Below are 15,414 nucleotides of genomic sequence, written 5' to 3'. Positions count from 1 at the left end.
TGAGCTTAAGGCCTAGGCCCCCACTCCCCACTCCCACCCCCTGCCCTGATAGGTTCTGTCCTTGCCAGCTGTTGAGCCCCGGGCTTAGGTCTGTATCCTGCCTTTCCCTCCTCTTCCCTGATGCTGGCCATTCTCATCACTCTGCCAGCTCCTACCCTTACGCCTCTGCCGACCACAGGGCGTGCCTGCAGCCGGGCAGCACACTGCTGTTCTGATTGGTTGCCCGTGTGCTGTGTGCACGTGCTGTGTTCCCACCCAGACCCTGGGCCCGCTGACCTGTACTGATGTCCTTATGAGCCAGGCATCACAGCAGGTGCTCTACTGAACTGATTGTGTTCGATGTTCACATTGTTATTCTCCCACTTCTAGAGGAGGAAGAGGGGTTTAGAGAGGTGAGCGGCCATGCCCAGGGCCTTGTAGTGAGCGAGCTGCAGCATGTCTCTTTGCCTTCAGGGGGCTGCTGTGCTGCCCTCATGGGAAAGTTAAGGGCATCCATCCAGAAGTATGTCAGGAGCAGCAGATAACTTTCATGCCGTGTGCATTCGGAAGCGCTTGGGACTGTGCTGGGGCTGGGCTTAATGATGCTTGTTACTGTCAGTGCGTTCATGCTGGGCCAGGAGAGAAAGCGGGGTGAAGTTCCGGGCCACTGGTGCTTTCTGGAATGGAGTTTGCGGTGCCTGTCCAAGGAATCCAAGCCGGTCCCACCTTAACCTCTGCCATCTTCCAGTGCTGGCTCATCACTCTGGCATTGTGCCCTGAGGCTGTTCTTGTGCAGACCCCTCCTTCCTCGGGGCCTTGGTTTCCCCTCTGCAAAATGAGACGGCTGGATTAGAGGGACCTTCCAGCTCCCAGAGGACCTCCCAGGGGACCTTCAGCTCGGAAAGAAATTGTGTGACAGGCATAGCCTTTCAGATACATAGGATGAAATTCAGTCCTCTCAGAGAATCTGTTATTACACACAGGAAACAATTAGAGATTGTTACAAGATGTATGAAAGGAAGTATTAACTTGTGTGGTAAAGGAGAGATCTGAGAAGGAACAGAGCTGCAAGGACTAGACACGAGGGCGTTCGTTCACTAGGCCCTATTGTGCGCCATATGCGGCACTGGGGATATGACAGCAGGTACAGCTTCACCCCTGCTCTCGGGGAACACCTGGTCCAGGGTGAGAGAGAAGCAGGTCAAAGTGACTACAGGCCAGTGTGCTAAGGAGATGCACAGACTGCTGTGGGAACACGTAGGCAGGGGCCCCGAGCTCCCTAGATTTGGGAACAGGGTCAGGAGAGTCATACTAGAGGAAAGGCATCTGTGTTTGGTAGTACCCAAGACAAGTGAGGGGGCAGGCAGGGGGGAGTCTTACCCACAGGCACAGAGCACTCCCCCAGAGCCAGGTGCTGCTCTGGCACTTGGCACACACCATCCCAGATAGCATACGTGCCTTGGTTACCTTCCTTGTAGGCGCCGGCATGCCAAGGCTCGGCAGCTCGCTGGGACACACGGGGATTGGGAGCGGGGATTGGAACCAGGTCTCCTGGCTCTGTGGAGCCTGCTCTCTGGCCCAAATTTCACTGGCTCCCAAGAATGAGAAGGGGACCCCAGTCCCGTTACCAGGTTTCCCTCAGTGCCAACCTAGAACGTCTTTCTGTACTTCCTCTCGGCCGTGTCCCCTGCGCTTCTCTTCCATGGTCAGGAGCTCATGTGAGACTGAATTGAATCCAAATGTTCTCACCAGCGTGGGGTCTGGCTCAAAGGAGCACAGTCAAGTGACTAAAAAGCCAGAGCTCTGTCTTCCTAATGTTGGGGGTGGGGGCCATGCAGATTGGTGACATTTTTCCTCGGGCCCTCTTGTTCTGGGTGTAAGGTAGTCATAGAAGACCCACGTGGATATTGCTGGCACAGCCGAGGCTTCAGTTTATAAAAGCCTTTTGGGACAGTTCCGATTCATCTAAAAAAAGAACATTAAGGACATTATCAAACCTTATCCCGAGCCACGTTTCTGTCCAGCAGCCAGACTAGTCAGCTTATAAAATTTTGCAAGTGTTCTAGATGCAAACTCACCTTTTGACAACTTAGAAAAAAAGCATATGGTTTCTATGAACTCCATAGAACTATATTTTCTACATGAGATATTTTTAAGTATAATCGAATTTCATAAATATGACAACATTTGGTAACACTTGAACATGTTTTTGTTCTGTTGTTTATAGCAGCAAAATAATCTATTCCATATCTTTTTTTCAGAAACTTCTAGAACTCAACAACCTTCATTCTCTCATGTCTGTGGTATCAGCATTACAAAGTGCACCCATCTTCAGGCTGACAAAAACCTGGGCTGTAAGTTAATGCCTTTGATTTTAACTCTCATTTCTCTGGTGAAATTCTTTATTCCTCAAGCCCCTGAAGGCTTTCTCTGACTGTCTGCCCTTTGCTGGTCACAGAGGATTACCATGGGATCCCTGGGCCTCCTGTCTCCTTCAGGGACCTCAGCCCCATTTTGGGATGAGGAAGTTAGGAGGGTGCCAACATGGCTGGGGCCAGAGCCCCCTCGAGTGGACCTTCCTGGACAAATAACGTCACGCGTAGTGGCTGGGTCAATGACATGACTTCTGCCCTCCACTTGGCTGGCATTCTTCTCTGACAGGCTCTAAACTGCCCTTGGGAAGGTCTCTGGGCTGATGGTTCGCAGCTGCCCTGGGTTGCTGGCCATAGAGCTACGAGGCTCTCTGGAGAAACCTGTGGCCCTCCTGTAGAGAAAAGTAGGGTTTTGATTTGTTTTTATTCCTGAAGGCCGTGGATAATTTCAGCTTAGAGGTGGAGTCTGATAGTTATATAATTGAGTTTGTAGGAAAGTTTTTCTGCTGTAAAAATACTTTAAAAATATCTCAGCCCTCTTTATCCTCCTTAGCTTGGCACAGTGCCTGACATGGGGGAAGTAATTGCTGTTTCCATAGCTCATTAGCATTCACCTCCTGGCCCTCCTGGCCCAGGGTCTCCCACAGCCACACAGCCCAAGCCTTTCAAGACCTGTTTATGTCCCACAGAACTGAAGGGAACTATATGGAATTGTGAGCTGTGCTTCTGCAACTCATTTCCGAACTTCTTTCTGCCAGTCTGCAGGGCTGGGCTCAGTTTCATACTTGGCTAATTCAGGGGCCTTTAAAACACTTAGGGATTATGTTGTAGGTGATCAGAAATGAGCTTGTTTTTTTAAATTGCTATTTTCCATAGACTTAGCTCTAGCAAAGTGGAGTGAGACGTCTTAGCCTGGAGTTAGACACTGGGGGTGCGCTCAGCCGCTGTTCAGAGCGTGACTTCTGTGGGACTTGTTTCCCTCTGCGCACTCAGAGGTTGGCCTAGAGGAGTGGTTTTATGTCAGTGCTTTGTGGAGCCCCAAGGGTTCTGTGGAACCCCAGGGGCTGGGGAAGAGGAGGCTGGTTCCACCAGAGCAGCTCTGTGTGCCTCGGTTTGATGGGCTGGACTCCCGGGTGGATTTCAGTTCAGCAGTGGCTTGCGAGGTTGAAAGCAAATTTGGAAGCCGCCGGTCTCTCCTCTTGTTGCCAAGGCCTGTGAGTCCCTGTGTCCATCTGAGCCATGAGGCTTTTTTTCAAAAGTTGCCTAGAGAGTCTTTTTCAAATGAATTTTCCATTATTTAGATGCTCTTCTTGTTTCTTGAGCTGCTGGGAGCTGCGTGTGGACTCAGATGAATTATGAATCTCAGCATGCACAAACCTCGCCGTCAGCAATGTGGTGACCCTCCGTGACCCACAGAAGCTGTATAGTTGGTGAGGGCAGAAAGGGAGTCTTGCAGGCCACCTCTCGCCCAACCTGTCCTGTTGGCCCGAGGACAGTGGTTGGCACAGAGCAGTGGGAAATGGAGGGGCCCCGTTCCGCCTTTATCACCTTCACCCTGATCACCGCAGCCTAGGGGACAGAGGTGGCTGCATCTCTTCCCGACACTCTCCCCGTGCCTGTGGTTACAAGCCCCCAGCACTTCTACTCTGTGCTTCTGTCCCCTGTCTTCCTCTTGCTGCGAATGCCTTCTTTCGTGGTGAGGTCTGATCTTCCTTTGTATCCCTGGTGCCCAGCTGAGTATTTGCTTGTTGTTTGCGTTGTCTACGTCTGGGGCGCTGAATCTTTTCCTTCATTTGCCATTATTTCTGGTATTGAGATTGGCCATTGAAGTATTGCCAGAAAAGAGCTGTTTCCCCTCTCCTCACTTTTCCCTTCACCTGGTATTGGGGAGACCTCAGGGGCCCACAGAGCAGGGAGGAGCAGGAACACAGGAGACACTGCCATTGCAGCCCAGAGCGTTAGTGCTCTTACAGTCTTCATTTAAAAAAATTTATTTATTTGTTTTAGAGAGAGAGAGGAGGAGGTGGGCAGGGTGGAGGGAGGAGGAGAGAGAAACCCAGGCAGACTCCGCGCTGAGTGCAGAGCCTGATGTGGGGCGTGGTCTCGCGACCCTGAGATCAACCTGAGCCCGAAACCGCAAGAGTCAGACGTTTTAACTGACGGAGCCATCCTGGTACCCCTCGAGTCTTCATTTTTTAGAGAGGGAAGCTGAGGCTCTAGGAGGTGTGGTGGCCTGACAGAGGTCCCAGGACTGGTGAGTGCCAGAGCCGGTGTGATGGCACCGTGCCTTGCCGGTGTGCAGAGTCCGTGCTGTTGGCCAGTGCGCTGGATGGCTTGTTGGTGGTAGAGCCTGATCTTGGAATCAGGCGGGGCCCAGAGCAGGGAGAAAGAGGCACACACGTTGGGAAATGGGGCTGGCACTCCAGCCCTCCGGGGCAGCGTGTGACTAACGCCCTGAGTGCTGTCCCTGGGGTGGTTGAAGCCCTGGAAATCTGGAAAACCTGGAAAACCTGGACAGAAGGGAGTTCCGGGTGTGGGCAGACACCCGCCCCTTGGTTGCACCATGGACGACCTGAGCAAGGGCCAGTTGGTCCTTAGCTGTAGGCAGGGCAGCCCATTGACCTGTCCGTGGCTGGCTGCAGGGTGCCCACAGCTGAGGGACTGGGGATGGGTCGGAGACCGACACTGAGCACAGGCTCCCACACAGTAGGCCCTAGTAAATGCTGACTCGTGTGCAAACAGCGAGGGAGTCACCTTCTGCTGGCCCAGAGAAACACAGTTAGGGTCTGATTCATCCCAGCACTGGGGCCTCTCCAGAGTACTGGCTGCCTCAAGGCCCTGCAACGTGAGCAAGACAGAAACGGTCAGTTCTGGTTTCCTAAGTACGTGCTACCGTGCGGCTCTTACTCATTTTGCAGATCAAATATTTACCGAATGCTTCCTCCATGCCAGGCCTCAAGGCTACGGTTAAGGGCCCCGTCTTTATGGGCTTTTGGGTTGTTCAGAGGAGACAGACACATTATTGAGGGAAGATAAACACGTGTCCCGTCTTGCTGGTGTAAGAAGTGACAGATAAACATTTGTTGAGTGTGTGAGGCAGTGAGCAAAGAGCTGTCCAATGGGAATAGGAGTGACACAGGAGACCAGGACAGGCGGGTGTGAGAAAGAGCGACTGGGGTGTGCTGGAGCCTGGGGCATCAGGGAAGGCCTTTCCGAGAAGTAAGGCCGTGCTAAGTTGGGCCTGAGTGACACGGAGCCGGCCATGCCAGGGTGGGGTTGCAGCCAGTGCGAAGACCCACAGCAGGAAGACACGGGGTGCCATTGGGAAACTCAGAGCTGGTGTGGCAGGGGCACCGTGGGCCGGGAGATTGATGCAAGATGCCATGGGTGGGCTCTGGCCCATCACAAAGGGCTTGCAGCTCAGGACAGGAGTTAGGTTCTGTTTTGAGTGCCCGGCGCCGGACATGATCTGGCTTACAGCTGCTTTTCATTTTTTGTCTTTTTTTTTTTTTTAAAGATTTTATTTATTTATCAGAGAGAGAGAGGGGGAGAGAGCGAGCACAGGCAGACAGAATGACAGGCAGAGGCAGAGGGAGAAGCAGGCTCCCCGCCGAGCAAGGAGCCTGATGTGGGACTCGATCCCAGCACGCTGGGATCATGACCTGAGCCGAAGGCAGCTGCTTAACCAACTGAGCCACCCAGGCGTCCCTCATTTTTTTCTTTTAAATTACGGTTGCTACTGTGTGGAAAACAAACTGGGCGGGTAGTGCAGGGGCCAGGATGGGAAATGGGGCCTGATCAGGAGGTCGGGCAGCATCCAGGAGCGAGCCGGGGTGGCATGGGCTGGCGAGGGGCAGGACACGGGAGAGGAGGAAACAGATGGGGGAGGCATTCTGAAGGCAGACCTGGTGGGTTTGTGTGGTGGGGTGTTGGAGAGGGGGAAAAGAAAGGAATGGAGAGGATTTCTAGGTTTGGGGCCCGAGCAACTAGGACGATGGTGAAACCTTTTCTCTGGTCAGAGTGGTCCCAGGAGGAGACTGACTTACTCACGAGTCACCTGGGGGTATAGAATTCCTGGAGTCTGGGTGAGTCACTCTTTACAGTAATTATAGTCATGTGCTACACACACACACACACACACACACACACACACACACACACTCTGCTGGCTCTGCATGTTCCTGTCATGATTTGCTCTTTCCTACTGAATCGATTCAGGCAGTTTGCCTCATCTGCGGCAGCAAGGGGAAATCATGGCCAATGGGTCAGGAGGCCTGGTCTGCAGGGTGGGGACCTGGAAAGGGAGCCTCTTGGGAGGGGGGGCTCTCACTGCAGACACTTGGGGGAACGGGGTCCTCAAGCTCTGCAGTTTGGACAGCCACTTTGCAAACGTCCTGAGAAGGCAGATTTGTGGCATGCACCTATTTCGGACTTTCGAGTCTTTTATTCAGGAAGTGCCTCTGTTCCCCATGTCTGATGTCGTGCCCCAGGGAACCCCCTCTGATGCTGCTGAGAAGGTGGTGATAGGCATGGGCTGCCTCTTTCAGGCTTTCCTCAGCCTTGGCTCAGGTGGGAGGCAAGACGGCTGAGGGGGGTGAGGAGATGGAGGGCAGAGGAAACCAACGTTTGTGTGAATCGCTCCCCTGTCGTTCCTCATAGCTGCGCCTGCATTGCTTCTCAGAAGGTCCCAGTCATGAACTCTGCTGACATTGTCGCCCTCCTCTTCCTTTCATTGCCGCAACAGTGGACACTTCATCACCCCCTTCTCAAAAGCTCTCCTGCCCTTGGCCTAGTCCTCTTCTTGCTGTTCGGACAGCGGGCTCCTCCCTGACTGCTTTCGTTGCTCCCGCCCACTGGATGTAAGTGTTCTGTGAGGCTCTGACCCCAAATCCCGCCCTCTCATCCGCTTCTCATCCCTGGGGGCCCCGTCGGCACGGCATGGAGAGCTTCACCAGCACGTCCGTGCCCAGCAGAGGCAGCCTGCTCCGCTCATGCTCAGACTCTCTCTGCAGCCCTGGACCCGCATTCCCACGCCTGCTCCGCACAGCCCTCTGCTTGCATGTTCCTTTGACAGCTCACGCTTGGCATGTCTGAAATCAAGCTTTGGTTTCCAGGAAGTGATCACGAGTGCCAGAAGACTCTCCTAGCAGATTGTGTTTTGGACTCTGAGGCAATATGGTAGACGGAGCTGATGGGGAATAAGCCCCTGCCTGCTCCAATCACACAAACACAAATAAATGCCAGATAAGATACAACCAAATCAAAAACCCAAGAAGCACAGCTGAACCAGCAGCCAAGAGAGGGGAGTCACCATGCACTACAAGTAAAGCATCCTCTCAGAGGCAGCACCGTGAGCACAGCTGAAAGGAAACCGCTGTGTCTCGGCTTGGCGGCTGGCACTAGGGTTCTCATGTGTGGGAGGACTGTCTAGGTTGCAGGCCCTGTGCACATGGGGGGCTGGAGCTCAGCTACCCACAGGAACCTGGAACCCCTCAAGTGTCACCCATCAGAATGTCTCTGTCCAGCCTGGGGGACCCCCCTGAAAGCATGAGTACAAAATGTCACCTATAGCAAACTGTCACCCAGCCTGTACCTCAGGCAGCTGTGGAGTCCGAGGACACAAGACCTGAGATTGTGTGGGGACCCTAGGCCAAGCAGTGAGGGGGAGTGTCCCATGGAGAGTTAGAGCATAGGCTCTTGAATCAGATATCTGGGCTCAGCCTCAGACCCGCCTCTGTGGTAAGGATTAAATGAGTAAATATATGAAAAAATGCTGAGAAATGTGTCTGGCACATCAAAAGTGTGTTGGGTGAGTATTAGCTGTGGCTGCTGCTCTTAGCATTATTTTCGACTCTTCTTGACTGTTCTTGAGTGAACCAGGCCCGGTTATCTCTGACCTGAGATCGTCACCATCTTCGGGCTGCTGTCAGTGCTCCTGGTCTCTCTGACCCACCCTCACACCACCACTGGAGTGATCGGCCCAGAAGAGCTCCAGCGTCTTCGCTTTCCTGCTCAAAGACTGCTTTTCAGACTCTGCCACCTCTTGCTTGGTTAGGGGCTCTGTGCACCCCCCGCTCCTCCAAAGTGGGAAGTTCGGATCTAACCCTGTGAACGCTATTCTTTAACCTGCCATTTGAACATTTCACTCACCACCCCCCATTTTATAGTAGTGCATATATCGTCAGCCAGTTTTTAGCCATCATTTGGATTCCTAACCCTGGACTCCAGTGATCCCTGAGAGTCAGGGGAGACGCAGAGCTGGGATAAGAGAATCGGTATGTCTTGGTGTTTTGGGGGGAAACTTGTGTTGGAGAGTGTGGTGCTTAAAGAGTGCACACAGGTAGAGAGCCTACAGCAGAGTGTAGAGGACACAGTAGAGACATTTTGGCAATGGCAGCAAGTACCAAAAGGTTTCATACCTACCTCACACCTACTTCCTGACCTCAAAAAACAAATCATGAACCTTTCCACCGTGGCAGTAGATTGTCTGCCTCCACCAGCAACATAGGCCCGAGTCACGTGCGGAAGAGATGCGAGAGTTGGCTGAAGGAATTTTTTTGTTCATCCACGGCCACAGTCAGCTCATTCTGTCCCCCTTTGATTAGTAGTTGCTGTTCAGGCTTAGCTACTTGTGATTGGTGCCCTGGTAGCAAGTTGAGTGGACGTGTCAGAAGAGTAGAACAAGTAGCCAAAATGGTCATGATATGTCCGTGATTGCCAGATGGCAAGACTAAAAACATACTTTGCCAAGTGGCAAGTTTCTATCTCTCTACGCCCTTTCCAGTCTTTTTAAAATTATTAATTCTTTTTTATTTGAGTGTAGCAGACACACAGTGTTACATTAGTTTCAGGTGTATACTGTAGCGATTCAACGAGTTTATACATTATGCTGTGCTCATCACCGTATAGCTGCCATCTGTCACCACGGAACCCCGTCACAGTGTCATTAACTGTCTTCCTCATGCTGGGCCTTTTATTCCTGACTTTCTCATTCCATTACCAGAAGCCTGTATCTCCCACTCCCCTTCACCCATGTTGCTTACCCCCCATCCTCGTCATCTCTGGCAACCATTAATTTGTTCTCTGTATTGATAGGTTCGATTCTGCTTTTTGTTTCTTAAATGTTTCTTCATTTGGTTTTTGAGTCAAATCATATGGCAGTTGTCTTTCTCAGTCTGACTTGTTTCACCTGGCACAGTACCCTGGGGGCCCTCCCATGTTGTTGCATATGGCATGACCCCGTCCTTTTTATTGCTGCGTAATATTCCATTGTATATAATACCTTATTGTCCTTACCTGTTTGTCTGCTGATGGACTTTCAGGTTGCCTCCATATCTTGGCTGTTGTGAATAATGCTGCACAGTAGACATAGGAGGGCATCTACCTTTCCAGTCTTGTCCAAAGCAACATTTCTGCCAAACTGGAGCTCCCTTGAGCATCCTTGTGCATTCCTACCTTCAGGCCACTGCTCATGCCTTTTTTTTTTTTCTCTTTTGGCCTTGAGGGCCTCCCCAGCCCTGTCTCTGCTGGTTGAAATCCTTAGACACTTGTTTCTATGACTACCTCTCTCTGAAGGTCCTCTTTCCCATAACAGAGTTCGTTCTCTCCAGAGCCCTCTTATATTGTTTCTGACCCTTCCTGTCTCGGCTAGCCTTTTTCATTGTTCAAGCAGGTTGGACAAAGGGAGACACACATTGGATACCTGACTCCTTACCTACCCAGACCAAGTCTGGAGCCAGGATGGGCTCTTTGCAAGCTTCCATTTGGGGATGAGTCTCAACCTTCTTGCTCTACTTCGGGGGCTTTGTGAGAATGTCTCCCTCAGTTACTAGGAGCAAAATTTTTAAAAATTTAGTAAAATTATTGGAAACACATGGCAAAAGCTATCCTTTAAGATTATACATTATGTATGTATGCATGCTAATGTATGTATATATGTGTGTGTACATGTAAACTGTACAAGAATAATGTTTTTAAAGGGTGAACTCACGGGGCACCTCGGTGGCTCAGTCGTGAGCCACCGAGGCGCTCCGTGAGTCTGAAGGCAGACAAAGGTCTGCCCCGAGGCAGACCTCCGTCTGCCTTCAGCTCGGGTCATGATCCCATGAGCTTAGGTCCTGGGATCGAGCCCTGCATGGGCGTCCCTGCTCAGTGGGAAGCCTGCTTCTCCTTCTCCCACTCCTGCTTGTGTTCCCTCTCTCACTGTGTCTCTCTGTCAAATAAATAAATAAAATCTTTAAAAAAAAAAAAAGGTGAACTCATGACTCATATAGATATAAAATGAAAACTTGCAAAGATTTTAAGTCGTTAATTAGTGAGAGAACTAGTAAAATATTACAACCAGTGAGATATTATCAAAAGGGAATCCAGAGTACTAGACTTCCATAGTTACACAAGGAATGGCGAAATAGTTTTTAAAAAGTTTTTATTTATTTATTTGAGAGAGAGGGAGAGAGCACAGGCAGGGAGAGTGGAAAGCAGAGGAAGAGGGAGAGGCAGGCTCCCTGGTGAGCAGAGAGCCCAGTGTGGGACTCGATCCCAGGCCCCTGAGATCATGACCTGAGCTGAAGGCAGAAGCTTAACCCACTGAGCCACCCAGGCATCCCAGAATGCCAAAATAATTTTTTCAATGGCTACAAAACTAGCATTCCCAGGGTGATAATCAGTGGCATTTCTTGATACATAATTTGCCTTTCTGTGGATATGACTACATTTTCCACAAGTTAACTTCTGTATATAAAGAGTTTCAGAAGGCCTTCGTCACAGACAAATGGGGATAGGCAGCCCAGAAACCTCCGAAGTTTCCAAGTCACAAGGTTCCCTTATCTTACTTATGACAGGCTCCATTGCAAATAGTTTACATTAGATACAGGACTTTGTATCTTAGTTATTTTTCAGAAACTGATAGTTTGTATCAAAAAAAGTAAAAATGACTTCTAAGTGCCCTCCTTTTACTCCTTATTCACTCCGCACTCCGCTCGATCCATTGGTCCATAGAGCGCCCACAGCACTAAAAATTCTTTCCATACCAACAGTAGACACTGGAATTGAAATAGAATTTTGAGCCAGTTTTAACGTATTTAGAGCCACAGACTTTTTGTTGAGAAGCATTTCCACATATCAAGAATTGTTACTCTGTTGGAAAGCATTTCCACGTATCAGGAAAAGTTCTTCTCTCAAGACGAGGGAACAAGATACCAATGTCCTCATAAAGAGGATTTGGAGGGACTTTTTTCTTTTTCCCTCCACGGAAACATTTTCCAGATTTGAGCTATTTACCAGATGAGGGAAGTTTTCGTCATTAGTCAAATGCAAGTGCCACATGCAGATTCTCAGAGCATGTGTGATAAGGGAAATTTCCAGAAGCAACCTATTTGACCAAGATTTGTGATCTTCCTGGTTTTTGACCCTGAGGTTTATGATTCCCATTTATCCCATGCAGCTGACACTTGACATCATGAAAATTGTGTAATATCACTATCCTGGGGCTTGATTTTTACTTTGTAATTTTAGTATACTTTGCCTCTATGGTCACAGACCCTTTCTCAATCCTAATTTTGTATATTTTTGCTTTTGCCCTATTTTAAAGAGGGTTTACCTGTTTTGTTGGTATAAAAAGTAGTTCTTGGGTCTAATTATCATTTCTATAGGCTTGGCATTTAGTTAAGTTTTGGAACATACCAGTTTATAATTTTATCTGCTAATCGATTTCCCTTACTTATTCCCTACCTATTTTCCTACCTTCTTGAGTTGAATGTTTAGTTTATTTATAATCTCACTTGTTTTAACTTGAAAAGAGTTTAAAACCATGCATTTTCCTCTCAGTACAGTTTTGGCCTCAATCGTATAACTTAACATATGGTTTCTCATTGTTTGTGGTTTGTAGATAGTCCATAATTCTGGATTTTATTTTTTTCTTTTACCCAAGAGTTATTGGAGTTTTCAAAGTTTTCCAAGCATTTGGAGTTTTAAGTTATCATTGTTAGTTTTTCCATTCTTTTATTCAACAAATACTTAGGCAGTGTACTCTCTGCGTTGGGAACTGTACCAGATTCAGGAAGTGGCGGTGTGAACACAGCCAGCATGGCTGCTCTTTGCTTCATGGGATTCGCTGTTTGCTGAAGGAGACACATGTTAATTGCACAGTTAACCCCAGTCATTATGAATTATTGTGGAAGAAATTCAGGGTGCCTCATGGCTTCAGCTTTGCCAGAAGTGAAGTTGCCTATTGTATTAAGTAAACTCTTGATCCTATCTTCTTTTCTTTTCTCTTCCTTTTTTTTTTTAAATATTTATTTATTTATTTATTTGACAGAGAGAGAGAGATTACAAGTAGACAGAGAGGCAGGCAGAGAGAGGAAGCAGGATTCCTGCTGAGCAGAGAGCCTGATACGGGACTTGATCCCAGGACCCTGAGCTCATGACCTGAGCCGAAGGCAGAGGCTTAACCCACTGAGCCACCCAGGTGCCCCATCTTTTCCCTTCTTTAAGATTTTAGTTATTTATGGGAGAGAGAGCAAGCATGCACAAGCAGGGGGCGCAGCAGAGGGAGAGGGAGAAGCAGGCTATCTGCTGAGCAGGCAGCCCCATGTGGGACTCGATCCCAGGACCCTGGGATCATGACCTGAGCCAAAGGCAGACGCTTAACCCCCTGAGCCACCCAGGCACCCCTTGATCTTATTTTGTTACCTCTTTTCCTATGCATGAGTACTTTCAGTATCTGTTTGACTGTGGCAGGCAAGTAATTTATTTTCTTGTATGTAGTTTTGGTGCCTCCTTCTTGAGGCTTCCCTTAAGGTCTGAAATCTCAAGGACCCTCAATTAGTATGAGGTTTTCAGTTTATGGCTCTAGTTGTAATAAAAGTTTGAAACACGCAGGAATAAATCCTGGTTATTTTTTGAATAAACAAACTCTACATTTGAAAAATTAAGTCTTGGGACGCCTGGGTGGTTCAGTCGGTTAAGCATCTGCCTTTGGTTCAGGTCATGTTCCCAGGGTCCTGGGATTGAATCCCACGTTGGGCTCCCTGATCAGTGGGGAGCCTGCTTCTTTTTCTCCCTCGCTGCTGCTGCTGCTGTTCTCTCGCGCTCTCTCTGTGTCAAATAAATAAGTAAAATCTTTTAAAAAATTAAGTCTTAAAAGAATTTTTTCAGCATACTACATGCATATTAATTTTAAAATTCACCAAGTACAGAAAGTATTAGCGAAACAACTAAGACTCATTGATCCGTCCCCCATATCCCATTCCCCAGAGGCAACCACTTAGAGTTATTTAGTGATTTTTTTCTGGTACTTTCTGTCACATTTCCACCGATGTGTTTTTGCTACAATTTCCTGATCCATTCACTTTAGGTAATAATTGGTGACTTCTTTGTATGATGGATTTTGGTTTAGTTTTCTCGAACTACCTTCTTTCTTTCTTCAAAAATACTCACGTTACTGGGGCACTTGTGTGGCTCCATTGGTTAAGTATCTGACTCTTTTTTTTTTTTTTTAAAGATTTTATTTATTTATTTGACAGACAGAGATCACAAACAGGCAGACAGGCAGGCAGAGAGAGAGGGGGAAGCAGGCTCCCCGCCGAGCAGAGAGCCCAATGCAGGGCTCAATCCCAGGACCCTGAAATCATGACCTGAGCCAAAGGCAGAGGCTTAACCCACTGAGCCACCCAGGCGCTCCAAGCATCTGACTCTTGATGGCAGTTCAGGTCCATCTCAGGATTGTGATTTCAGGCCCTGGGTTGGGCTCCACACTGGACATGGAACCTAATTAAAACAACAAAACAAAACACTCACGTTACTATAGTTAAATCACTCTTGTTAAAGGAATATTAGTGTTTTAGTTAGTAGGAGTGTGTAAATACGCTTCTCTATAGAGTCAACTAGTAAACTATGAGTAACGTGTTCTTCCTGGAACACCATTTTGATTCCCTGGAATTTCTAATTCCCTTAAAAAAAAAATCTTACTTTAACTACCGTCTCTCTACCAGATAAAATATGTAATGTTACATAATACAGTATTACAGTGTTACATAATTATAATAGAATATTATAGCGTATCTATTACAGTGTTATGGTATATATAATATATAATAGTGACTATATAATGTTACATGATAGATGTATAATGGGTGGTATATCTGGTAGATTCACATGCACATATATACATATATAAACTATTATGTATATTTTATCAGATTTTTATAAAATACATTTGACCCTTGAACATCATGGGTTTGAACTGCATGTATCCACTTACATACAGAATTTTTTCAATAAATACGGTCCAGTGCTGTTTATGTATTTTCCCTTCCTCACGATTTTCTTAATATTTTCTTTTCTCTAGCTTTCTTTACTGTAGGGAAACAGTGTCTGATACATATAACACACAAAATATGTATTAATTGACTATATTGTCAGTAAGGCTTCTGGTCAACAATAGTGTTCATAGTTAAGGTTTGGGGGAGTCAAAAGTTCCATGAGGATTTTTGACTGTGTAGGTGGTCAGCTACCTAACCCCTGCGTTGTTCAAGGTTCAATGACATATATATTATATATTATAAATATGTAGTTTTTAGATTATTTTATTTATTATATAGAATCATATTTTATAGTATGAGACTTTTACATAATATATAAAATCTTTAAAGTATTTTATTTTAATTTTTTATTATGTCTAATAAATAGATCTTGGGACACCTGGGTGGCTCAGTGGGTTAAAGTCTCTGCCTTCAGCTCAGGTCATGATCCCGGGGTCCTGGGATCGAGCCCTGCATTGGGCTCTCTGCTCTGTTGGGGGGAGCCTGCTTCCTCCTCTCTCCCTGCCTGCCTCTCTGCCTACTTGTGATCTCTGTCTGTCAAATAAATAAATAAAATCTTAAAAAAAAAAAACCCAGATCTGTTTCCTCCCCAAACAAACATGCCATCCTAGCAGGTTTTCTACTGAGCCTTCTCCTTCTCTGGAGACTTCTCTTCCAGGGCTGACAGTGTGTGAGCCAGTCACTCTGAAGGCCTGTTGTCATCCTAGAGCCTCCATTTACTACTCCTGGATTGATTGGATCCA

General features: G+C 47.8%; 1 protein-coding gene across 14 annotated transcripts in view; it reads left to right on the top strand.

The window, feature by feature from the left end:
• The window catches only part of RALGPS1 (Ral GEF with PH domain and SH3 binding motif 1), a 273,366-nt gene that overhangs the window by 105,749 nt on the left and 152,203 nt on the right, over positions 1 to 15,414 (top strand). For 13 of the 14 annotated variants that reach the window (XM_032308501.1, XM_032308499.1, XM_032308496.1 and 10 more), the window contains one exon: positions 2,241 to 2,333. The exons of the other annotated variant lie outside the window; for it this stretch is intronic. In XM_032308501.1, the coding sequence (XP_032164392.1) occupies positions 2,241 to 2,333 (93 nt within the window). The remainder of the gene's footprint in view (positions 1 to 2,240; positions 2,334 to 15,414) is intronic. 14 annotated transcript variants of the gene reach the window in all.

This window comes from Mustela erminea, chromosome 12, assembly GCF_009829155.1.
Source record: "Mustela erminea isolate mMusErm1 chromosome 12, mMusErm1.Pri, whole genome shotgun sequence".
NCBI classification, from domain to species: domain Eukaryota; kingdom Metazoa; phylum Chordata; class Mammalia; order Carnivora; family Mustelidae; genus Mustela; species Mustela erminea.
The sequence above is the reverse complement of the archived record's forward strand: the minus strand, read 5'-3'. Positions and strand labels throughout refer to the sequence as shown.